Source organism: Trichosurus vulpecula, chromosome 8 (genome assembly GCF_011100635.1).
Source record: "Trichosurus vulpecula isolate mTriVul1 chromosome 8, mTriVul1.pri, whole genome shotgun sequence".
NCBI classification, from domain to species: Eukaryota; Metazoa; Chordata; class Mammalia; order Diprotodontia; family Phalangeridae; genus Trichosurus; species Trichosurus vulpecula.
In genome coordinates, this window is record NC_050580.1 from 11001412 (window position 1) to 11027829 (window position 26418).

At 41.9% G+C, this 26418-nt stretch overlaps 1 protein-coding gene across 1 annotated transcript in view; it reads right to left on the reverse strand.

The window, feature by feature from the left end:
* ZRANB1 (zinc finger RANBP2-type containing 1) overlaps window positions 1-26418 on the reverse strand; it is a 79755-nt gene that overhangs the window by 2737 nt on the left and 50600 nt on the right. The window contains exons 3-7 of the mRNA XM_036734598.1: window positions 22293-22480; window positions 12521-12674; window positions 10711-10782; window positions 9915-10113; window positions 1181-1301 (exon numbers count right to left, since the gene is read on the reverse strand). Coding sequence (XP_036590493.1) covers window positions 1181-1301; window positions 9915-10113; window positions 10711-10782; window positions 12521-12674; window positions 22293-22480 — 734 coding nt within the window. The remainder of the gene's footprint in view (window positions 1-1180; window positions 1302-9914; window positions 10114-10710; window positions 10783-12520; window positions 12675-22292; window positions 22481-26418) is intronic.

Genomic DNA, 26418 nt, shown 5'->3' on the forward strand with positions numbered 1-26418 from the left:
GGTTTAGGAACTGGGTCTTTCGATACAGACTACAACAGCCAAAGTGCACACCACAGAGCAGCACAGCAATCTTTGGAGCCCCACTCTTTGTAATGCTAGGGATCAATAAAAGGGCTCTCTTTCTAGGTAAAGACACTTAATAGAAATCATACTACAGAGATGTTTTCCAGGACATGCTACCAGGAACAAAACTCCCACTGGGACCATGTGCCATTACAGTCCTCTCTCAAATACCCAGAAGGACAAAATTTGGTGACTGTCTAAAAATGACAGGGCTTCAAATCAACATAGTGTAATAATGTCTTAGAGGGTGCAAGAAGGCCAAAACAGCAATATTCTTTACTGTGAAATTAGAATAATCCTGGACTCAGAAAAGATAGGAGGAAATGTTCCACAGAGAGAGAGAGGGAGAAAGGCTATTGGTGTGGAACATTATATGCTACTGTCGGTCATGGTCACTATGTTGGCTGATTTTAAAAAACAACTGATGTTAAAATAAAAGGCATTAATAAAACCTTTTAAAAATGACATTCTTTCTGAACAGCTAACAATGGGGGGGGGATTCAATAGAAAATGCAAGAAATTTGGCTTTAAAAAAATACAGGTTGTACCCATTACATTCATTCATTCCTATCTGAGGACTTTCTTTAAAAAAAAAAAAAAAAAAAACCGGCTGTTCCCTTTTTTTTGCCCATACCAAAAAAAAAAAAAAAAAAAGCACTAAACCACCCAAGAATTTCCACACTAATTTAAAAAGTTAAAATACTGCCAACCATGTATTAGCTCATCCTGTAACTCCAGGTCTTCCAGTTTGGGGGCTCTAACTTCAGTACTTCATTCACCAATTCAGCATCTCTGCAGTCACTGGCTGGGCAGGAGCTTTGCCATGGTTTGTTCATACTCATAGAATAATAAAAGCTAACATTTCGATGGTGCTCACTATTCACAATGATTATTAATTCGCTCCTCACAACAACCCTGAGAGGCAGGGGCTGTTATCATCATCCCCATCTTACAGGTGAGGAACCTGAGGCAGACAGCGGTCCTACCCAGGGAAACACAACCAGATTGGAAGTTGGGTCTTCCAAACGTGGGGCCCCTCACTCTCTGCACTGCTCCTAACATCCATACCAACACAGAACATAACAACAGGAAGGCATCTGGCCCCAAGTGTTCTTACCTGACTAGCAAGAGAGAGTATAAATGCCCAATCTTCCTGCCACTGTTCTTCTCTGAGGGAAAAATGTAAACCAAAGCTCTGAGAATACCACGACTCCCATTCTTTCCAACGTGTATAAAACCTAGAACAGTGAAGAAATCTTTTAAAAAGAAGCACTCTGCAGTCATTCACATATTAATAGTCATTGCACTAGAAGGAACTGGGAAAGCTGTGTCTGATTTCTCTGCCCTGCTGCACGGGAAGGGCCGAGCAGCCTGGCTTGCGAGATGAAGTTGTGCGGATACAAACAGGGCTTACTCCATCCTCTTCAGTAAGAGGAACTCATATTTCTATGGTCCCTTAAGACTTTGCAGAGCCCTCTCCTAGCCACCCTAAGAATCAGTATCATCCCCATTCTGGAGATGAGGAAACAGAGGCTCCAGAGCACTCACTTGGTCCACCAGCACGTGCACCGGCTCTGGGCCTGCTGGTATCCAAACTCGGCAGTCTGACTCACTCACTAGCCACAATGGTTTTCATCAGAACTTCACTATACTCTCTAATCCCTTTTCTTAAAACCCTGACATTGGTAGCAGGGCATAGTGGACAGAGGGCTGTCCTCAGAGTCTGCCTGTCTGAACCAGGCAGCGTCACTTTCTTTCAGCGCCCTTGGGTAACTCTCTTCTGGATTGTGTTGGTAAAGGAACTTCTTTGCCCGGCCCAGCCAAAAAGTAAATACCTCTGACCAAAGTAAAGGCAAGAGCGCCCTCTGGACTGGGAGGTACGTGCTGCCTGCGCCATATTGCTTCTATCGCATCTCCACCATAGCCCTTGCCAAATCAATGAGGAAACATCAGTACACGCTTCTCAAACAATCACAGCAATGCCCAAACAACTTCCTTGTAAGTTTTTGCAGTTTTAAAAAAAAATCTGCTAAAACTACAATGAAATTGGTCACAGAAAAAGTCTACCGAGCTAACCTGAAGCATCTCTATTAAATTTCAGACAAACGCTTAGGAAGTTCAAGATACTACACTATATGCTAAGGATACAGTCAAGAATGAAAACGTCCTTGCCATCAAGCTCAAAGGCCTGGTTGGCAGAAGAGCAACCATCTAAAAAGCCCACGTGACCATAAGGAAATCAGACTTAGTTTTGAGTAGCAGAGCTTAGAAGCTGAGAGAACTTCAATGTTCATCTCTCTGCATGATTCACAAAACCATATTGCCTCTCTAGGTCACCCCAAAGTGGAACAAGAAGTAAATACCTGTATTCTTTTGAAGAATGAAAGGGAAATGGATTCTTCTGGTCTTCTGTAAAGCATAATTTAACCAAACAACAGCCTTAGCATTTCAATTACGTAGAGGTTTAATTCTTTTATCAAATCATTTTTTCAATAAAATTTGCCTTATCAGTTTTTCAAGTATGTAGACACATTTGAATACTTTAAAGCTAATGAGAAAAACAAGGTTATTTGAAAAGTTCAAGATACAGGATTTCAGGGGATGCCAGGCCTAGGACTCTGTTCACAAGTTAACACTTGGGTACTCAGCTTAAGGAGTTCTTAAACTCTAGTAGTCTGCAAATCACAGTAGAGATTACAAGTCAGATGAAGGTATCACCCCAAACTTCTGAAATATCAATAAATACAAGTTATAAATAAAACAGTAAATTTAACCTAAGGAAAAATATTATATATTTGATAAATATTGAAAAGAAAGCACCAAATTCACAACTTCAATACTGAACATGAACTGACTGGGGAGTTAGGGGGAGTCAAGATGGTGGAGAAAGGAAGCCACTCACCTGAGCTCTCCCAAATTTCCCTCCAAAGAACTTTAAAGAATGCCTCAAAATGAATTCTGGAACAGCAGAACCCGTAAAAGGATGGGCTGGAACAATTTTCAAGCCCAAGACAACTGAGAAGGTTGGCAGGAAAGGTCTGTCTCACTGTTGCTCAGGCCAACAAAGGCCAGGCCCTAGCAAACCAACAGCAGAACTTGAGACTTAAGAGCCCACATATGGTGAGGGGGTCAGACAACTGGTCAGAAAGAGATTACAGGGGACTGTCTGCTGAAACAGGGCGTATAATCCCAGGGCAAGGAGGAGCCCTAGTAGACTAGAGCATGTGGGCACAGGGGAGCAGAGACCCTGGTCACAGTTCCAGGACAGAAAGGAGTGCTTGTGGTCTATTACAAACCAAAACACAGGCCAGGAGAGCAGTGACCACAGCTCTCCTTGGATCATACCACCTTAGAAGAACTGAAAACTCACAGACACCCCAGGACTAGTTCTGAAAACAGCAACCAAAAAAAAAAAAAAAACAAAACCCTGAAGCGTGGGATAGTGCCCACTCCACCCTGGGAGCAAAGCTAAATGTCAAGAAATAGGCCGGGAAAATGTGCAAACAAACAAAAAAAATGAATCTGACCACAGAAAGTTACTATAGTGACAGGGAAAATCAAAACACAAACTCAGAAGACAACAAAGGCAAAACAGCTAAATCCAAAGCCTCAAAGAAAATGTGAATGGGTCTCAGGCCAAAAAAAAAAATTCTGAAAGAGCTCAAAAGGGATTTTAAAACTCAAGTAAGACACAGGACAAACTGGGAAAAGAAATGAGAACGATATAAGAAAATCATGAAAAAAAGAGTTAACAGCTGGGTAAAGGAGATAGAAAAAAAATATACTGAAGAAAATAACACCTTAAAGAAATAGAACAGGCCAAATGGTTAAGAGAGGCACAAAAGCCAATGAAGGGAACTCTTTAAAAAGCAGAATATGCCAAATGGAAAGATATATACAAAAATTCACTGATGAAAAGAACTCCTTAAAAAACAAAACTGGCCAAATGGAAAAGGATGTACAAACGTTCACTGAAAAAAAAAGAATTCCTTACAAAGTATAACTGGCCAAATGGAAATGGAAGTATAAAAGCTCATTGAAGAAAATAATTCCTTAAAAATGATAATTGCACAAATGGAAGTCAATGACTCCATAAGACATCAAGAGATAACAAAATGAAGGATAAAGAATAAAAAAAAAGAAAAGAAAATGTAAAATATCTTATTGGAAAAACTGACCTACAAAAAAGATCAAGGAGAGATAATGTAAAAAAATTACTGGACTACTTGAAAGCCATGATCAAAAGAGCCTAGACATCACATGTTAAGAAATTATGAATGAAAACTGCCCTCATATCCTATAACCAAAGGGTAAAATAGAAACTGAAAGAATCCACCAATCACCTCCTGAAAAAGATGCCAAAATGAAAACTCCCAGGAATATTATCAGAATTCCAAGGTCAAGGAGAAAAATTACAAGCAGCCAGAAAGAAACAATTCGAATATCATGGCACCACAAGCAGAACAACACAAGATTTAGCAACTTCTAAATTAAAGGATCAGGGCAGCTGGCTGGAACAGCGAATACAGTGTAGGCCTGGAGCCAAGATGACTCATCTCCCTAAATTCAAATCTGGACTCAGACACTTACTAGCTGCATGGTCCTGGGCAAGTCACTGTTTTCCTCAGTTCCTCATCTGTAAAATAATCTGGGAAAGAAAATGTCAAACCACTCCAATATCTTTGCTGAGAAAACCCCAAATGCGGTCACAAAGAGTTGAATATGACTGAAAAATGACCGAACAGAAAATCTGACTTTCCAATACAAGACTCAAGAGAAGCATAAAAAGGTAAACAGGAAAGAGAAATCATACAAGATTCAAAAAGTTAAACTGTTTACATTCCTACAAGGGAAGATGATACCTATAACTTCAAAGAACTTTATCATTATTTGGGCAGAAAAAGTATACAGACAAAGAAAGGGCATAGGTGTGAGTTGACTATGATGGAATGAAATCTTAAAAAAACAAAATTAAGGGGTAAGAAAGAAGGATGCATTGTGTGAAGGCAGAAGAAAGAGGTAGAATGGGGTAAATCATCTCACAAAGAAGATGTGTGAAAGAGCTTTTATGATAGGAGTGGACAACGCTTGAACTTTATTCTCACTGGAAGTGGCTCAAAGACAGAATAAACACACACTCAGTTGGGTACAGAAATCCCTAAGGGAAGCAGGAGAGAGAGGAGACAAGAGAAAGGAGGGTGAGGGGAAAACTGACAGAAGGGAGGGCAACAGGAAAGGAGGTGGTCAGAAGTAACACATTTTTGCAAAGGGACAACGTGAAAAAGGAGAAAAATAAGGATAAATGGAGCGAGGGAGTAGGACAGAGGAAAATACACAGTAATTGTAACTGTGAAAAATAATTTTAGAGCAAGTTTCTCTGATAAAGGCCACATTTCTCAAATATATATATAGAGAGAATGGTATCAAATTTGTAAGAATATAAGTCATTCCCCAATTGATAATCACAGGATATGAACAGGCAGCTTTTTTAGTCAAATCAAAACTATCTACAGTCATAGGAAAAAATGTTCTAAATCACTATTGATTAGAGAAATGCAAATTAAAACAACTCTGAGGTACCAGCTCACACCTATCAGACTGGGTAATATGACAGAAAATAGTAATTGTTGGAGGGGATGTGGGAAAACAGGGACACTAGTGCACTGTTGGTAGAGTTGTGAGCTGATCCTATCATTCTGGAGAACAAGTTAGAACTATGCCCAAAGGGCTATCAAACTGAGCATACCCTTTGATCCAGAAACACCACTTCTATGCCTATATCCCAAAAAGATTGTTAAAAAAGGGAAAAACACCCACATGTACAAAAATATTTATAGCAGCTGTTTTTGTGGTAGCAAAAAACTGGAAATTGAGGGGATGTGCATCATATACCACAAGTTGAAATGATGGGCAGGATGATTTCAGAAAAACCTGGGAAGATTGACAACTGATGCAAAGTGAAGTGAACAGACCCAGAACACCCTATACAGGAACAGCAATGCTATACAATGATCAGCTGTGAAGAACTTAGCTATTCTCAGCAATACAATGATCCAAGACAACTCCAAAGGACTCATGATGAAAAATGTTACCCACCTCCAGAGAAAGAACCGACGGAGTCTGAATGAAGAGTGAAGCATACTTTTTTTTAAACTTTCTTTTTCTTTTTGTCTGTTTTCTTTCACAACATGACTAATATGAAAATGTTTTGCACGACTGCACACGTATAACATATCAAACTTCTCAATGGGGGAGGGAGAGAATTTGAAACTCAAAAGCTTTTTTTTAAATGAATGTTAAAGTTTTTTACATGTAACTAGAAAAAATATTTAAAATTTTTAAAACATTGAACACTAGTCCTTCAAAAACAGAAATTTTGTATTTTCTTTAAAAAACAGTTCATCAACATTTAAATTCCAATCTATTCTACAAGGTTAGTGACAGATGTCTCTGATAAAGAATTCTGTACTCATCACCTCCATTAATTTCAGGTATGGGAAATATGATTATCTGTCTCAGGAACAGGATACTAAGTAGCCAATTAAAGTTAGCACACTTGATTCCACAAGATTCACTGGACAGGCCCACATATTAAGTGGCTATCGGAGAAAAAAGTATTAAGAAAACAAATAATTGTTTTGGTTGTGATTAATTCCTCCATCATTCATTTTAAGCTCCCTGGAACATGAAAAAGGCTCTGTATCCAAAATCTCGTAAAGCACTTAATAAAAAGAGAAAAATCAAAACAGCTCTCACCGCCAGCAAACTGACAATGACAAAAGTTGGCAATAGTCAATGTTGGAGAGGTCGTGGAAAGACAGGCACATTTAACACTCTGCTGACGGAGCTATGAACTGGTCCGAGCACTCTGGAAAGCAAACGAAATAATGCTAAGAAAGTGACGAACCTGTCCATATCCAGAGACGTTCATGCCAACAGAGCCCACTACTGGACACGTATTCCACGGGGGTCGAAGACAGGAAGTGAAGTCCCATATACTTCAAACTATGTACAGCAGCACTCATAAAAGCCAAGAATTCAAAACCAAGTCAATGATGTTCCTCAAATGGAGAATGACTAAATACAATGCAGAATACGAATGTCTCGAACTACCGAACTTAAATACAAAGCAGCAGAGGAAACTCTCCACAAGAAAACAATATGCACAACAATGGAGCAGAGACAACCAGAAACTGAATACTGCATAATTAGGAAAAAACCCTTGACCACAGAAGAGACAAGAAAAGACAGAGCTCATGTTGATACTCCAAAAGTGGCGTCAATGAAACATGTTCTTAATGAAGAAGCGAGAAGCAGAGGAAGGTCAACACAACCAAAACTGCTTCTGAACGAATGCTCTCAATTGTCTATTCCGTGTGACTAACGTCCAAATAAGGCTCACACCTTTAGAAGGGGTACACCATTCAGATCTGGGGCTTCATACGTCATCTGCCTTTTCTGTCGTTGTACAGAGAAACAGTTGTATTTCTTTGACATTTGTCAAGTTCATAGAAAACAAAAAGATATTATGTTTGCAGAGGTGGGGATTCTGAACTTGGAACAGCATATGTCCTATCAGACTCTTAATGTGCTGGTGATTTTACCAAACCAACTGTTCTCATTCTAGGTCTCCGTTACACAAGACAGCGCTCACTGTTGGATAAGAGGGAAGACATATTTAGAAATAAAGGTAAAGTAAAAACAAAGAAAAATCAAATTTTAAGAACCACTTCTGAAAACCCATAAATTGCTGGCAAATGGGCCGTTTCCACATTTTAATGATTTAGAATTAAATCTTCCTTTCTGTTATGTCAGGATACAACAAATAAACAGTATCACTGCTACACAACAGCCAAACAAAGTGCAAAGAGGAATACAAACTTCCCACAACTCAATGCAGAGAATTCATGTCTTGATTCTTACCATGAACCTACAGATCTACTCACTCATCCCTATTTGGCACCAACTGCCCTCTACCCTCAACTCCTCAGGTGGATGTCGATGCGCTTATAAAAACATGTCTTCCAAGCCTTTCATCTTTCAGGCCTTGCTCACACCAGGCTTTGCCAAGCTTGGCAAGCCACCAGCTCTGAGATGCCTACTGTCAGCTCACATAACCCAGTGATCAGGTCTGTTTTCTAAGGCAGGCTGGCCTCAGAGCTGCACGGTCTTCCTGAGTACAGCTACCTCTACCACAACAACCCAAACTGCCCTGGGCCTTTCTCCATGTTCCTCTAGTCTAGCTCCTCTCCTATGGGCCATAAAAACATGGCTTTGGCTTCAGAGGTGCCCAGCGGGCACTCTAGCTACACCGTAGCCATGCCCAACTTGCACTTGCTGACGAAATAACGAAAGCTTGCCAGAAGCAGGCTACTCCCTGCTACTACCCCAGCCTTGGCACCACCTCTGGGAAGCATGCAGCAGCAGGAGTTTTGTAGCCACCAAAACTGGGGGAAGAAAGCCCCAGAAGGCAGGGGAGTGCCCTACGTACAGCTCGCCACAGTCCTGCCCTTCTCTTCCCTTCTCAGACACCCAATGACGATGACTTTTAGTCACCCTCAGATACTTGTAGTATGCACATACACAGCGCCGCCCCCCTCCCCGCCAAGAAACTGAAGGTAATAAATCCAGAAACATGATGAGAACCTAAGTAATGCTGCTAACCCTTCCTTCACTCAGGTCCTGCTCCAAATCCTCATCATAAAGTAGAAATGACGCTGAGTTTCTCAAGTCATGCCGAGTAAATACAAGTTCTAGTGGCATCGAGTATGGGAGTCACCTAAACAACGTCTACCGACTATTTAATGATCCAGTCAAGCTCAGTTCAGAGAAGGTCAGCACTAGAAGGAGGGCTGACACACGGGAATCCTGAGAGGACAGAGCCCAGAAGGGACCTCCACGACTATCTCATGCAACCCCCTCACTGTATGGATGAGGAAACTGAACCCCAGGGGTGTCAAATGATTTGCCCAGTCACAAAGGGAGTAAACATCCAAGGTGACATTTGAACCCAGGTCCTCTGACTCTATAAACAATGCTCTTCCCACTGTACCACAATGGATTTTTGTGGGAAAAGCAACTGAAAAAAAAAAAGACAAGAGACCACTTACTGAGGCACGGAAGTCTTGTGAAACCACAGCATGTCTGGAGTAATGAATCAGACAGTAAGCTCCTTGAGGTCAGGGGCTGTCTTTGCCTCTCTTTGTATCATTAATGCTAACAAACACAGTTCATGGCACAGAGAAAGCCTCAATGTTTTCTGACTAATAAAGCAGCATAATTACTATCTTTTTTTCCCTTGTTTTTAAAGGGGAAAAAAAAAAAGAAATCTTGGGGGCAGCTGGGTGGCACAGTGAGTAGAGCACCGGCCCTGGAGTCAGGAGGACCTGAGTTCAAATGCGACCTAAGACAACTGACACACTTACTAGCTGTGTGACCATGGCCAAGTCACTTAACCCCAATCGCCCCGCCTTCCCCCCTCAAAAAAAAAAAAGAAATCTTTAGGGTGGGAATGATCTTCCACTTCAGCTGCATCTTACCCAGTACAATACTTGGCATATAGTCTCAACTCAATACTGTTGATCGGCAGGCACATTCAGAGCGCCTGGTAACAGATTTTTAAGGTTTAAACACAGACATCAAGAGTCTGTAAATATTCTCTAAAATGTAAGGAAAAAACCAATTATTTAAAGGCCACTTTCAAATTTATCTATTTCATAACTTGGAGCAAACTTGTGAAAAAAATATGAAAATGGTCAAGCTGTCACAGTATGCCAACCTTCCCTTAAAAAAAGCATAACCCCGATGAGACTCGTTCTAGCCCTGCCGGGCCGGGTGACGCAGCATCTCACCAGTGCGAGCAGTCGTGCAGGCTGTCGTGGAGGGCTTTGCGCAGTACCGAGTCCTTGTCATAAATGCCCCAGGTGGCCTGCAGCACCGAGTCCAACAAGCAGTCCCCAGCAGTTCGGTTCCAAAGTGCATAGAGTCTACTGTCCAAGCGGGTAGCCAATTCCAAGGACCAGTTTATAATCGGAGATTCTTCTTCTAACTCTAAGAAGCATTTAAAACATGCTCATTTTTGTGTCTGTGCAATTAAGGAACGTTTTAGTAGGAAAGCCTATTCACAGCCAATGAGAAGGAATTATATGGCACATGATTTACTAGTGGTCACTAGTGAACTGGAAAAAAATTCTTCTGAGTTATCCGAACATCATAAGGATTCACAAATAGATTACAAATCTGTTTAGGAATTGTTAGTCTGGAAATCACATAACCTCATCCACTTACAAAATTTTACATATGTTAACAATTGGGTTCTAGAAGATAATCAAGTCAAATTTCAAAAATGGTTACTTGGCCAATTTGCCTGCTGTCTCCTTTATCCTAGCAAGAACTGTGATACTCACGTAACCATACATGCACTAAACAACTCTATCACAGGATCTTAAAAACTGAAACAGTTTTTGTTTCAGTGATCAAAAATATAAAAGTTGTATGCTCAGCCTCTAAAACGTGTGCCTTACAAAAATTATTCCACTGATCTTTAACAGTTATCAACAAAGCAACGGGTGATAATATAATTAAAGCTAACTATAATCACTCGTGACGTCACAAAGGACAGATGATGACAACTGCCTTGCTGCTTACCTTTCTGAACATCCCTATCAAGCACTTCATCAAATAATTTTTCTTGTACTGTGGGAGGCAAGTCTTCAATATCTGGAAGAATGAGAAACAAAAGGGGAGGGAGATGTGGAAATAGAAACACACTTTATAGAAAAAAATAAGCTTGATAATGGCGTCAAATTCCACCAAAAAAAATCATCATTTCAACTCAATGTTGCAAAGTAACTTTTATATAGCAGAACAATACAAAGCTGTGTTTTGTAAACTATGAAAGATTCCATTTAAAATGCTGAATAAAACACATTTTCCATAACCACCACTTGTCCATATTTAATTCCCTCATAGTAGATCTCTGTTCTAGTCCTCATTTTAATGTCTTAGGATAATGTTTTATTGCTAAAATTAAGTCCATTCATTAACCTCAGTTTCCCATCTCTCCTATTTTTCACTCCACAGTTTAAAGGACAAAACTCAGTCCCTGAGCCCAACACCATCTCACAAGTTCATTAATGCTGATCAAACTCCTCTGCAGCCACTGTCCACAATACTGTATCCTGCTCAGCCCTCCCCAAGACTTCCTCTAACTCCAATTTTCTCAAGCCCAATTAGTAGTCAGTGACATACGCTTCTATGTACACTAGTTCAACACTTCTTTTGCCCTTTTTAAAGTCAGCACAAAATTAAAATCTAATCATTGTGTTGTACATATAAATTCCTATTGCTAGGACATAAGTATACAAGAATATATTGAAATCATTTTTCAAATTATTTTTACATAAATTATTAGTATTAACCTAAAAAACAGCTACTTTTTTACCTTTAGTTGCTACTAAACAATTCCCACAATCCCTTGGGGAATGGAAAAATCATTTGCTATTTTGCAGGGATGCCTCAATGGCTATTGCTGTTCCAGGGGACAAAAAATGAATTACGCTTCTCCCTTTATCCCTTTGCAAACTCTGCTCTTTTCAGCTATAAGATGCCCAACAAATTTAGATGCCCCCCACAGAATCTTCACTCTAAAAATGATGGTCTTTGGTGATGCTCTTCAGTGACAACTGGCAAAAAAACAAAAAACCTTGGGGACAATGTAGAGTGTTACTGAAACAAGAAACACACATGTAGCATGGAAAGGGAGCAGTAATGTTTAGAAACACTCCTACTGTTGGTTTGCTCCGTTAATTTAATGCTGACTTTACAGAAGGCCTCTACTCCTACTGCCTACTCAAATAACTGTACGGATAGGCATCATAACTAGTAGCTAGCGAATCTCATCATACTTAGGATAAACACATGTTGGTCTGAATAAAACAGTTTTAATAATTTCCAAAGGAAAATATCTACAGAAAAGAGCTGGTCAAGAAGAACCATGATTTGAGGTCAAAGAGAAGAAGAGGAGGGAGCTCCAAAGGGAGTCCTCGAAGGCAAGCAAGGGACCTTGTCCGTGCCTCAGTGGTCTCATCTACAAAATCAGTAGGTTAAGATGCGGGATTCCAACCTGAAGACTCACTAGGTCTATAGAGAAACATGGAAGACAGGCTGTAATGAGAAAAACATTCCATGCTTATATTAAAAAGCAGAGCGTGCAAAAAAAAAAAAAACCCCACACCGCACATCCATACTGAAAGGCTTACTATTTACATAAATCAGACAAGCACAAAAAATTACAAATGTAAAACAGATAAGGATTAGAATGTGGTTTCCTTTTCCTCCCCTCACTCCCACAGAAAGGGAATAATTCACTAAAATGTTCTTTGAAAGACACTCTTCATTGCCAGCACCATGTAATGAGATCAATAATACAACAGAAAAGTTCCAGTTTCATAGTTACCTGCAGGTAACGTGAATGTAACAAGATCTGTTAGAAAATAACAAGCAAAGTCCCCCTTTCGTTGATGGAGGGAGGCAGCAATCTCTCGCCGGATTTGTTCTGTAAGCTCAGGACACACCATCGCTGGAATGCACTTTGCTGCATGCTGAGATACCTGAAAAAGGAGACAGTTCTGAAAGGTGTTTGTTTTATGTCACAACAACAACAAGGGCTGGGATTATACAGAACACCTACTACATACAGGCCAGCCACTGTGCTAAGAGCTCTACAATCTCATCCAACTTTCACAACAACCCTGCCAGGCGGGAGCTATTACTGTCCCCATTTTACACAGCAGTGAAGTCACTTGCCAAAGGTCACACAACTAGTAAGTGTTTAAAGGCCAGACTGAGGTGCTCCTTCCTCCAGACTCAGCACTTTATCTACTGCACCACCAGCTGACCAACAGGCAGGTGCTATTATCCTCTTCTACAGAGGAGGAAACTGAGGCAGACATCCATTGCATGATGTGCCCAGGTTCAGAGAGCGAGCCATTATCTAAGAGTCTGAAGCACTGGCCCAGCGTTTCTTTTACTGTGCCCCTCACGGCTTAGTATAAGATAACATAAGGGTCTGAGTGAGACAGGGAATCTGGAAAATCCCTCCTGGATGAGGTTAGCATCTAAGCCAAGTGCTGAAAGAAACAGAACCTGAGGTGTCAAGTGAGACTGACTGCTGGTCGGATGAGGAGTCTGAGGGTTTGGTTGTGGGGGGGGGAGCTTTTCTCTTCCTCTCTCTCCCTCCACCACAAGTCTTGGGGGGGGGTAGGAAGCGTGGGAGGAACATTGAGGACACGTTAGGAGAAGCGCTCTGAGCTCTCACTTCGGTTCCTGGGGTTGCCTGGTCCAGTTTAAAGCGAAAAGGAACCAGGAGAGTGAAGGCCTCACAAGCCACACTAGTGACAAACCTTTGGTAAAGATACATTTTGACAAACATATTGCACTGCCACTACACTCCAGTCCCATGAAGTAGCGAGAAAGATGGGTGCATTTCTCCCTGTACTTCATATTAGAATTCTAGATCCACAGGATTTCAGGGGTGGGAGGGATCCCAGGAATCCTGTGGTTCATTCAGAAATCTTCATTTGGCAAGTGGAAGGATTTATCTTAAATGAGAAGAGGGCCTATCAGAGGCTGGAGTGGGAGGTTGTATAGAGGGATGGATTTATGCTCACTATTTTCTGCCTCTGAGAAAGTAATGGAAAGGTGTTATCAGAGACTTTAATCCTGGGAGGGAACTTGGGATCCTTTGGTCCAAAGTCTCTATTTTACAGACAAGCAAGTTTATTAAAAACTATTTGTAGGGGGGGCAGAGCAAAGATGGCAGCTGGAAAGCAGGGACTTGCCTAAAGCTCTCCCCCAGGACCCTCCAAACACCCATTAAAAATGGCTCTGAACAAATTCTAGAATTGTAGAACCCACAAAATAGCAGAGGGAGGCAGAGCTCCAGCTCAGGACAGCCTGGATGGTTGCTGGGTAAGGTCTATTGCACCGGACTGGGAGTGAAGCGGAGCAGAGCCCAGCGTGGGCCGCGCCTGGACCAACCAGACCAGGAGCTGGGCGGAACAGGCCCTAGCACCCTGAATCAGTGAGCTGTGGCAGTTACCAAGTCAGACTTCTCAACCCACAAACACCAAAGACAACAGAGAAGGTTAATGGGGAAAAAACTGCAAGGACAAAGTGAAAGGAGTTTGCGGTGGTCCCAACGCCCCAGGGGGCAGCAGAGGTGGTGCAGCTCTGAGGCAGCTTCCAGAGCTATAGCTCCAGTTGCTTCCGGGCCCAGGCCCAACTGGTGGGAGGAATTAAGCGGCAGATCGGAGTGGGAGTGCAGAGCCTGCTTAGATCTGAGTCCCGGTCCGGATTGGAGGTTCTTGGGGGAGGAGGAGTTTTGGTGTGGCAGAGCTTGCTGTGTAGAAATAGCTCTGAAAACAACAGCGCAGCCCTTTAAGCTTGGAACAAAGTAATCTCTACTCTACAAGCAGTCATATCCTGACGAAAAGCTCAAGGGTCAAGCAGTTGGCTGGGAACATGGCCAGGCAGCAAAAACACTCTCAGATTCAAACTCAGACTGTGGAATCTTTCTTTGGTGACAAAGAAGACCAAAACATACAGCCAGAAGAAGTCAACAAAGTCAAAGAGCCTACATCAAAAGCCTCCAAGAAAAACATGAACTGGTCTCAGGCCATGGAAAAGCTCAAAAAGGATTTGGAAAAGCAAGTTAGAGAAGTAGAGGAAAAACTGGGAAGAGAAATGAGAATGATGCAAGAAAATCATGAAAAACAAGTCAATGACTGGCTAAAGGAGACCCAAAAAAATACTGAAGAAAACAACATCTTAAAAAATAGACTAACTCAAATGGTAAAAAGAGCTCCAAAAAGCCAATGAGGAGAAGAATGCCTTGAAAGGCAGAATTAGCCAAATAGAAAAGGAGGTCCAAAAGACCACTGAAGAAAATACTGCCTTAAAAATTAGACTGGAGCAAGTGGAAGCTAATGACTTTATGAGAAATCAAGATATTATAAAACAGAACCAAAGGATGAAAAAATGGAAGACAATGTGAACTATCTCATTGGAAAAACAACTGACATGGAAAATAGATCCAGGAGAGATAATTTAAAAATTATTGGACTACCTGAAAGCCATGCTCAAAAAAAAAAAAGAAAAAAAGAGCCTAGATATCAATTTTCAAGAAATTATCGGGGAAAACTGCCCTGGTATTCTAGAGCCAGAGGGTAAAATAGAAATTGAAAGAATCCACTGACTGCCTCCTGAATAAGATCCCAAAAAGAAAACTCCTAGCAATATTGTCACCAAATTCCAGAGCTCTCAGATCAAGGAGAAAATGCTGCAAGCAGCCAAAAAGAAATAATTTGAGTATTGTGCAAACACAGTCAGGATAACACAAGATCTAGCAGCTTCTACATTAAAGGATCGAAGGGCTTGGAATATGATATTCTGGAGGTCAAAGGAGCTAGGATTAAAACCAGGAATCACCTACCCAGCAAAACTGAATATAATGCTCCAAGGCAAAATAAGGATTTTCAACAAAATAGAGCACTTTCAAGCTTTCTCAGTAAAAAGACCAGAGCTGAATAGAAAATCTGACTTTCAAACACAAGGATCAAGAGAAGCATGAAAAGGTAAACAAGAAAGAGAAATCATAAGGGACTTACTCAAGTTGAACTGTTTTGTTTACATTCCTACAAGGAAAGATGATGTGTAATTCATGAGACCTCAGTATTAGGGTAGCTGAAGGGAATATACATACATACATACATACATACATACATACATACATACATATATGTAGAAAGAGGGCACAGGGTGAGTTGAATATGAAGGGATGATATCTTAAAAAATAAAATCAAATTAAGGGATGAGAGAGGAATATATTGAGAGAGGGAGAAAGAGAGAGAGGGAATGGGGTAAATTATCTCACATAAGAGTGGCAAGAAAAAGCAGTTCTGTTGGGAGGGAAGATGGGGCAAGTAAGGGGGAATGAGTGAATCTTGCTCTCATCGGATTTGACTTGAGAAGGGGAATAACATACACACTCAATTGGGTATCTTACCCCACAGGAAAGAAGGAGGAAGGAGTTAAAAACGAGGAGACAATAGAAGCGAAGGCAGATGGGGGAGGAGGTAATCAAAAGCAAACACTTTTGAAAAGGGATAGGGTCAGGGGAGAAAATTGAATAAAGGGGGATAGGATAGGATGGAGGGAAATATAGTTAGTCTTTCACAACATGAGTATTGTGGAAGGGTTTTGCATAACAATACACAAGTGGCCCATGTTGAATTGCTTGCCTTCTTAGGGAGTGTTGGTGGGGAGGGAAGAGGGGAGAAAATTTGGAACTCAAAGTTTTAAAAGCAGATGTTCAAAAAAAAAAAAAGTTTTTACATGCAACTAGGAAATAAAATACACAGGCACAGGGCACAGAAATCTATCCTGCCCTACAAGAAAGTAAGGGAAAAGGGTTTGGGGCGGGGGAAGTGGGGGGACAGAAGGGAGGGCTGACTGGGGAACAGGGCAATCAGAATATATGCCATCTTGGAGTGGGGGGAGGGTAGAAAGGGGAAGAAAATTTGTAATTCAAACTCTTGTGGAAATCAATGCTGAAAACTAAAAATATTAAATAAAGAAAAAATAAAGAAAAAAAAAAGGGCTCAGAATTTCAAAAAAAAAAAAAAAACCTATTTGTAGGGGAAAAAAACAAGGTTATTCAGTTGATACCTCCTGCCTGCCAAGCCAGGCTAGATCAGACCAACAGCAGCCCATCACACTGTTCTCAGAAAGAATGTCTGTGAACAACTGCCCTTTGGAGATCTCCTGGCATTCAGGAGCGGGTGCGCCTCTCCTTTGGGATGGACATTTCCCTGTTCTCTAGCTTGTCTGTATTTGTTACTCTCTGTATTAATCTAGGAAGATTAAACAAAATGTTTTACTTAGAACCTTAGCCAAATCATAGTGAACCATGTCCAATATTACTGACATTTTAATGCCATTCACTTGGGATGAGGCTTTTCTTGAACTGGCCACAGGGTGAGGAAGACCTTTCTCTGCCCTCACCCTGGACAGTCCCATGTGGGTAACCGGGCAACAAAGAGCCACTAAAGCCCTTGGAAGCTCTGCCACCTGAAAGTTCATGTTAGAGACGGGCTTCACTCACTATCGGTGGAAGTTCTTCCCATACTGAAAGCACACACAGCAAGCTTTGAAAACAAATAAATAAATGGGATTCTGTAATCTTTCCAGAAGTTATCTGTTCTCTTCTCTACTCAAGTCCTCTTTTCAGGCTTTATTGTGAATGGCAGGGCGGCAGTTCTCCAAAGCAGTGCCTGCTGAATGCCAAGCTTTCATAGGTCCTTCCAAGGTGGAGAAACGTCAGGGCTGAGCCTAAGGCTGGGCTGGCCATCTGCTGCCTGACTCCCAAAGATGAGGGCCGTGTGGGCTGCAGGGAGATGGAACTTTGGTCCACAGCACCTCCTGAAGACAATCTACTGAGTTTGTCATGCGGCTGTGAAAGAATACCCAACTCACAATATCATCCTCTTAATATATAACTATTCAGTCGTATCCAACTCCTTCATGACACTGGGGACCATATAGTCCTTGGGCTTTTCTTGGAGAAGATACCGGAGTGACCTGCAGAGGTTAAGTGACTTGCCCAGGATCACACAGCTGGTCGGTGTCTGAGGCTGGATTTGAACTCAGATCTTCCTGAATCCAAGCCCAGCACTCTAGCCACTGAGCCCCCCAGCTGCCTCTCTTAATATACAACACGTCAAGACTTCTTGTGAATTTTTGTGAGCACCCTTTTAACAGTCTCGTTAAGTATTTGGTACAGAAGAGAGCACACTGGGCCTGAAACCTTTGCATCCTCAACTAAAATGGTCACAGTGATGCCACCTACCTCCCAGAGTTGTTGTGAAGATCCAAGGAGGTAACATTTGTCAAGTGCTGTGCCTGGCACATCACAGGCACTGGGCGCTACTGCTACGTGCCCTCCCCATCTAGAGTCGCTATGCGGATCACAGAAGGTACAACCGCAGACCTTAAAGCACCACAGAGATGCTAGGGATCCTCCCATCCTCCCCAGCCCCACACATCTGGGGCAAAGAAGGCTCCTTTTCTTTCTGCCAGGGCCTCACCTATTTCCTTGTGAATGACAGCCACATGAAATGAGGCTGGCTGAACTGATCCAAGCCCCTCCTCTTCCTCCCTCCTCCTCCATCCTCCTCCCTCCCTTTTCCAACATGGCTCCAACTCCTCCATTTTTCCAAAGCAATCCATCTTTTTCCACTTTCACAATGCAAAATAATGGGAAAATAAGATTTGACCAACCCTCCCCTCTTCTTCCCCGCCCCCTCCCCCCCACTGCATACTAGGAATTCATTCCTGAAAAAATGTGCCAGAGATTGTATTTTAAACCATCTGTGCTCTAGGAAAAGCTAGGGCGCGCTACTTTCTTTAGGATAGACACAATTCTGTAGATTAATTGATTATCCAGTAATGAGTACTTACTGTCACTGAAAAAAATTATCCATAAAGACCTGATTGGAGAACCTGCTGGACAATGTCCAGAGGAACACAAGGGTTTTCTGGCCCTGGGGTTTTTCTGCAATACTGCAGCAGAGCTGTGATGGCTTCAACAAGAGTGCCAGACACTAGGCCAAGCAGGAGGGACACAGAACCAAACCAAGAGTCCCTTGCTCTCAGGGAGCTCACATATAAGTATAAGACAGCACAGAAGTAATTAGGGACCTACAAGAAAGATGCAGAGACATCTCAGAAGGAAGAACTAGCAGCTGGGGGGCACTGAGCCATGCCAGCCAAACTCTGAGATCCTCGACTATCCCTCACTCAATACAAGATGGGCCTGTCTACTTTTTTTAGGGGAGGGGGGCAGAGGACAGGATACACGGATTGTCTTCCTATGTGACTTTTGCTGTGCGATTCCTTGTGAACAAAGGACTGCAGCCTGAACTGACCAACTGATGTTATCTGATTCAGTGACACCGGCCTCCTGGCTGTTCCAGGAATGAGACGCTCCATCTCTCAGCTCTACACATTCTCTCCCGCTGTCCTCCATGCCTGGAATTCTCCCTCCTCCTCTCTGCTTCCTGGCTTCCTTTAAGTCCCAACTAAAGTCCCAACTAAAATCCCATCTTCTTTCAGAAGCCTTCCCCAAACCCTCAATTTCAGTGCCTTCCCTCTGTTAAGTATTTCCTGTTTATTCTGTATATAGCTTGCTTTGTATATATGTGTTTGTACGTAGTCTCCCCCGGAAGCTAGGTGGCACAGAGGATAGAGCGATGGGCTTGGAATCATTCATCTTCACTGGTTCAAATCCCACCTCAGGCATCCGCTAGCTGTGTGACCCTGGCCAAGTCACTTAACTCTGTTTGCCCCAATTTCATCATCTATAAAATGAGCTGGAGAAGGAAATGGCAAACCACTCTAGTACCTCTGCAAGAAAACCCCAAACAGGGTCACAAAGAGCTGGACATGACCGAACAACAATGACATGACCATAAGCTCCTTGAGGGTAGGGGTGATCTTTGGCTTCTTTTGCATCTCCAGTGCTTAGTACAGTGCCCGGAACTTAATAAACATTTACTGATTGCTTATTTAGGCTCTTCGCTGTCCTTGTGGCAATCCTCAACTTTAACTCTTGAAGACTCTGCCATTCCATGGCTTGAAGTCCTATTATGACAGGAAGACTACTGGTGTTTAAAATATACATACACACATACATGTACATGTATTAAAACACACATAATACACAAATGTATAAATATATATTTAGGGAAAGAAAGAGAGAGAATGCCATGCCCTGGTTTCAGACCAGTATTAAAAGAACTGTGATTACCCAAGACTAATGAGCTCCTATAAAGAGACTGTTTCTCTAAATATTACACACTGCTGCAGCCTCTTATAACAGTAACTTCACATCGATATAGCACTCTGAGCTTTAGAAATGTCTTCCCTCACAACGACTCTCTGAGGAAGAGAATACAAACTGATCCCATGTTTACAGAAGAGGAATTCAGAGGTCAAGTATCTTCTCAATGACAGTAAGGACCATGTTTTGAGGCATCATAGTATGGTTGAAAAATGTGCTGAAAAAGGTTCAAATCCCACGTCTGCCCCTTACAATCTCTGCACTTAAGTCTCTGCTCTAGGCCTCAAAGGTTTCAGGTGTAAAATGAGGCTGGATGCTATGGCCTCTTGGGTCCCTTTCTAGCTCTCCCTTCCATAAATCCCCTCACATGCATGGGGAGCTGCCCACAGCCGGCACTTATACTGCCCCAAGACGCCGTCCCACCGCTAGCAAGCGGTGCATAAGAGAGCTGAGGTCGGTCAGTCGGTTGGTCGGTCTGTCTGCCTCTCTCTCTCTCTATTTTAATGCTAGGACATGTAGTTTGGTGACAAATGGAAGAGGATCAGTATAAAGATGAGTCTGGAGAAGCTGATTACAGAACCTAAACTAAGAGCTGTCCTATAATCGTGCCTAAAACTGCGCTCAAGAATGTCTGCGTTGGTACTTCATTGATGAGATCACCTACGGCAGGATCACCATGGTGATAGCCCACAACCTCCGCAGGCCCCTTCTCCATCCTCATCCTTCTGGGCCTCTTGGCAGCCTCTGATGTAGCTGAGGGCCCTCTTCTCCTCGACACTCTCTCTTTATTAAGGTTTCATGACTCTACTCCCCACCGGTTCTCCTCCTAGGTATCTTACCACTCCTGTCTCCTTTGGCAGATCCTCTCACAGACTGCTCCCTATAACTGTGGGTGTCCCTCAAGGTTCTGTCAAGGGCCTTCTCTTCTCCCTCTATACAACTTCACCTGAAGATCTCCTTAGCTCCCACAGACTCAGTTACCATCTCTGTGCTGAGCTGATGATTCTCAGAACTGTCTGCCCAACCCTAAGCTCCAGCCTTGCATCTCCCACTGCCTAGTGGACATCTCAAACTGGATGTCCCACTGACAGCTTCAACTCAGCATGTTCAAAACCAAAAGAATCATCATTCCCCACCAAACCCTTCCAGGTTCTCAACTTCCCTGTTGCTATCACAGGCCACATACTCCTCCCAGGGGCTCAGGCTCCCAACCTAGGAGTTATCCTGGCCCCCTCATTCTCTCACTGCCCAGATCCAAGGCCTATCAATTTCACTTCTATATACACCCCTGCCCTGCCTTCTCTCATCTGACACTGTCACCATCCTGGTGCAGGCCCCCATCACCTCACACCTCAACTATTGCAAGAGCCTGCCCCACATCTCTCCACTCCAGTTTGTGCTAAAGTGCAAGTCTGATCATGCAACTCCCACCCCCCAACTCAATAAACCTCAGTGGCTCCCCATCACCTCCAGGACCCCTCCTGTTTGGCTTTTAAAGCCCTTCCCAGCCTGGTCTGCTCCTCCCTGTGCTGTGTTCTCATGCTTTATTCCCCCTTCAGCAGCTACCCTACAATCCAACTTCAATGGTGTCCTTGCTCATCCTCACACAAGACCTTCCATCTCCCAACTCTAGGCATTTCCGCTGTCTGTCCCTATCCTTCCATGCCTCTACCCCCCATATCTCCACCTTCAAGCTTCTCTGGCTTCCTGCAAGTCTCAGATAAAAATCCCACCTTCCACAAGAAACCTTAACCCAAGGGCTCATCAGGTTAGTCCCTTCCTTCTAAATTACTTAGAACTAGTCTCATGGATACTGTGTTTGTACAGTTCTTTTCATGTTGCCTCTCCATCAGATTGAGTTCTTTGGTGGCAAATTTCTGGCTTTGTAGCACAGAGTGTGGTACACACTAGGTGCTTAATGAAATGCTTGCTGACAGAGACGACATGCCAGATCTATGTTCTCTCTAAAGATTCTACCAAGGTGCCCTAGTACCCAACTTGCTCAGCACCTTCCTTCCTCTATGTCTTTTACGTTTCATGGAACACTGCTGCGATCAGGCTAGAGTTCTGTTAGCCTTCACCTTCTGGCCATATGACAGGTCCATGATCCCGATCCACTCTTTCTGATTCCAATTATACATCTAATCCAAGAAGATCCAGCCCTGACTTCATTTCCTGTGAACAGGGGGGTCAGCATTTGAAAAATGGTGCCACCTACTTGCAACCACCACTGTCTATAGGCTACTCTTTGGGTCACTTGTAACTTTAATTCTTTGAAGATTCTGGTATACAAAGAATACAAACCCCAAATATCAAAGTTTCTACTTACCTCTGTAAGCAATATTGCTAGCATATCCTGTCTCTGAAAACGTATTGCCAGATGTACCAGAGTGTACCCAACATCAAAGGCAGATGGGCGATTCAGTAAACGGACTTCATCAGCAGTAAGCTGTCGTGCAATATCTCCACCTGATGACTTATATGCTTCTATAGCAGCTAAATCACCCTCTACGACTCCTAAAAAAAGCAACAAAATAGAAACCTGATTAATTCTATTTTTTAAGAAGTCATGATTCTGTATCATTTATTTCAACATTAAGTTTCTCCCCCCGTCTCCTATGGACTCTGGTTTAAGCCATCAGTTATATTCATAAGGAGTAAAAGATAAATGGAGGTAAGAATAAAACCAGGGAGGAATCTCTAAAAGCCAGATTTTCCGGTTACGTACTTACCTTACCCAGTTAGGGCTGACTCTAAGCTCTGGCAAGATTACACGTATCTAACATACTGCCAGAACAGGACTTCTCAAAAGCAGGCACTGTACTTTACCTGCCTACGGCCAGTCACACAGTCAGCACTTAACAAACGTGGCTTGAGTAAGCGACTGTACAAGGTCACAGTGGCTGCCAGAGCAGGGCTGGTGGTGCAGGGAACCAACACTATGAGGCCTGCAGAGGAAAGATCCGAGTGCAGTTTGGCCAAGCAACCAGTGAAATCATTGATCCAAGTCACTGATATGGAAGAAGGTTTGCTTCACGCTTAAAAAATGTTGCCACTGTCTTGACATTTCACTTTTAAAGCTGGGTCAAAACAAATGCCGACCTCAGTCTGTCTGCTGGTCTGAAGTTGTTTTTGTTTGGGGTTGGTTTTTTGTTTTGTTCTTGTCTAAGACAAGTATTACTTGTGAATTTTTGCTTCAGATATCAAAGGAAAACATGTTACAACTGGGGAAGGGGGAGGCATGGGAGCGAGACACTGAGTGTATAGCCTCCAATCCTCCTGGTGTCTGCCTGCCATGACTATCAGAATCAATATTCACTTGTTACGCATAGACGCTGTTCACTATTCACCACACAGAAGAAAGCTATGGGTTAACTTCAAATTGATATAAAATGATGTTCGTGGCATTAACTAAGGTCTACAAAGTACCAGCTAGAAAGAGAGAATCACAGGACTCAGCGACCATCCTAATCCAACCCATACACAAAATAATCCCCACCAGAACATAAGCCAACAAGGGAGCTCCATGGAGTCCATTCCAATTTGGAACAGACCTTAATAAGTATTTTCACTGGCAAGAAAAAAGCCTAAAATGGCCTCTCTCTAATTTTTCACCATCGTTGCTGGTTCTCTCCTGGGAGACCCAACAGAACGAGTCTAATCCCTCCATTACATGACAGAACTTCTAAGACTTGGAAGAGCTCCTATCATCATGTCCTCCCTGCATCTTCTCTACTCCAGCTTCTTCAACTGAGCTTTGCACATCATCAATAATCACCTGATCGATACTGTCTAGCAAAACAAGGTCAAAGTGGATAAATAATTTAGACATAAAGGGTGATCTCCTAAGTAAATTAGGGGAGCATGGAAAAAGTTACCTGACAAATCTGTGGACAAATAATGGAATAGTTTAGGACCAAACAAGAAATAAGAGAGGATCACAGAAAGAAAAACGGACAATGCTGACAACACGAAATTAAAGGTTTTATACAAACAAAACCAATGCAAGCCAAAATTGAAAAGAAAGCAAGAAACCAGGGAGAAAATTTTTACAGTAAGTTTCTTTAATAAAGTCCTCATTTCTCGAATATAGAGAACTGAGTAAAATTTATAAAAATAAGAGCCATTTCCCAATTGATATATGGTCAAAGGATATAAACATTTAGTTTTCAAAAGAAGAAATCAAAGCTATTAATAGTCACATGAGAAAAAGCTCTAGAAATTCAAATTAAAACAACTCTGCAGTACCACCTCACACCTATCAAACTGACTAACATGACAGAAAAGGAAAATGATAAATGCTAGAGATGTGGGAAAAATAGTTACATTAATGCACTGTTGGTGGAGTTGTGAACAACCATTCTAGAGAACAAGTTGGAACTATGCCCTAGCAATAACACTCACTACTAACTAGGTCTCTATCCCAAAATGATGAAAGAACAGGGTTACATTGGCAAAGAATTAGACACTGAAGAGATGTCCATTAATTGGGGAATGGCTGAACAAGCTGTGGTGTATGATTGTGATAGAATACTAATGTACTAAAAGAAATGACAAGGGAGATGGTTTCAGAAAAACATGGGAAGACTTATATGAACTGATGCAAAATGAAGTAAGCAGAACCAGAACACTGTACATAGTAACAGCAATATTATAATTATGATTAACTGTGAAAGACTTAGCAACACTGATCAAGACAATTTCAAACAACCCATGATGGAAAATGTTATCCACCTCCAGAGAAAGAACGGGTCAACTCTGAATGCAGATTGAAGCATACATTTTTCATTTTCATTTTCTTTATTTTTTATTTTTGCTTTTTTCCCCCCAACACAGTTAATACAGAATGGACAGATGATCAATCAACAGATGTTTATTAAATGTTGACTGCGTCAGGCACTGTGCCAAGTGCATCATTCTTTAAATCTATCCAGGAAAACATCTGTAATGACCAACTAGAAATATATCAAAGACCGCTTACTAGGGACATAATGCAACAATTTTCCCCAATTCTTTGAACAAAATACTCGAAAAGCCAATATAATACTTTTATTTTTCTTAAGCTTTGCCCTACAGCGTGTATGTGTGTATGTTTTAAATGCTACGAAATGCCAAACACCCACATTTTCACAAGGGAGCTCTCTCTCCATAGTCTAGGCTGATGAACCCACCCACAATGTGGGTTGGGGTTGGTTGGTTGGTTTTTACTTTCGGACTAGATCAGTGTCATGTCCCAATCTTCCATGTACCTAATTATAAGTACATCTGATCACTGCTACAGCAATGATGATTAACCCTTATATAACACTCATAGATTTATATCAATTACTTCATTGGAGCCTTCCAGTACCTCTGGGGAGAAAGGTACTATATTAAACCCATTTCACAGACAAGGAAAAGGCAGGATTTGAACTCAGGTTTTCCTCATTCAAAGTCCAGAGCTCTATCAATATGTCCTACTTCTCAGATGATTATTAATAAGATTGTGTCTTTAAACTAGGAGTTCTTAACCTAGGGTCCATAAACACTTTGTTTTTTCTATTTTTCTTCTATTTTCCATTTCTATTATATTTCAATATAATCAGTTTCCTTTGTCATCCTATGTATTTATGTTCTACATTAAAAAACATGATTCTGGGGCAGCTAGGTGGCGCAGTGAATAGAGCACTGGCCCTGGAGTCAGGAGGACCTGAGTTCGAATCCTGCCTCAGACACGTGACACGTGCTAGCTGTGTGACCTTGGGCAAGTCACTTAACCCCAATTACCCTGCCAAAAACCAAAAAAAAAAAAAAAAAAACACCACGATTCTGAGAAGGGATCCACAGGCTTCACCAGACTGTCCAAGGGGTCCACAACATGACAAAAGTTAAGAGCCCCAATAGTGTAACAAATGATTCTAAAACCGGTATTTTAAATAAAATTTAAAAAGGTATTTTAGTAAATACCTTCCCTGTAAAAGGAAGACAATATACTAGACTATCATCAATGTCCCCTTCTGCTCCAAAAGCTAGGGTCTCAAATCTTACTGAAATATCTTATTTGTAATACAGGAAGAAGGCAGAGACACTGAGATTCTTAACTTTTTTTTTTTGATCATGGATTTCTCTGGCAATCTGGTGATATCTGTGGCCCCTTCTCAGAACTATGTTTTAAAACGCATAAGATAAAGTGCATGGGATTACAAAGGAAACCAATTACAATGAAACAGCTATCAAAATATTTTTTAAAAACAAGTTCTCAGGCTTCAGGTTAAGAACTCCTCGAATAGAGAAAGTATAAAATATGCCTTTAGTGGAAAAATTTACTTAATTTTTTAAAAACTCAGTTTTATTACTTTCAAGTCCCTGAAGAACTCCAGGAGTCCTCCTGAATTTGCTTAAGAAATTGTTGAGAATTTCATTAGCACAGCAAGTTTGTACCTCAAGGGGCAGCTAGGTGATGCAGTGAGTAGAGC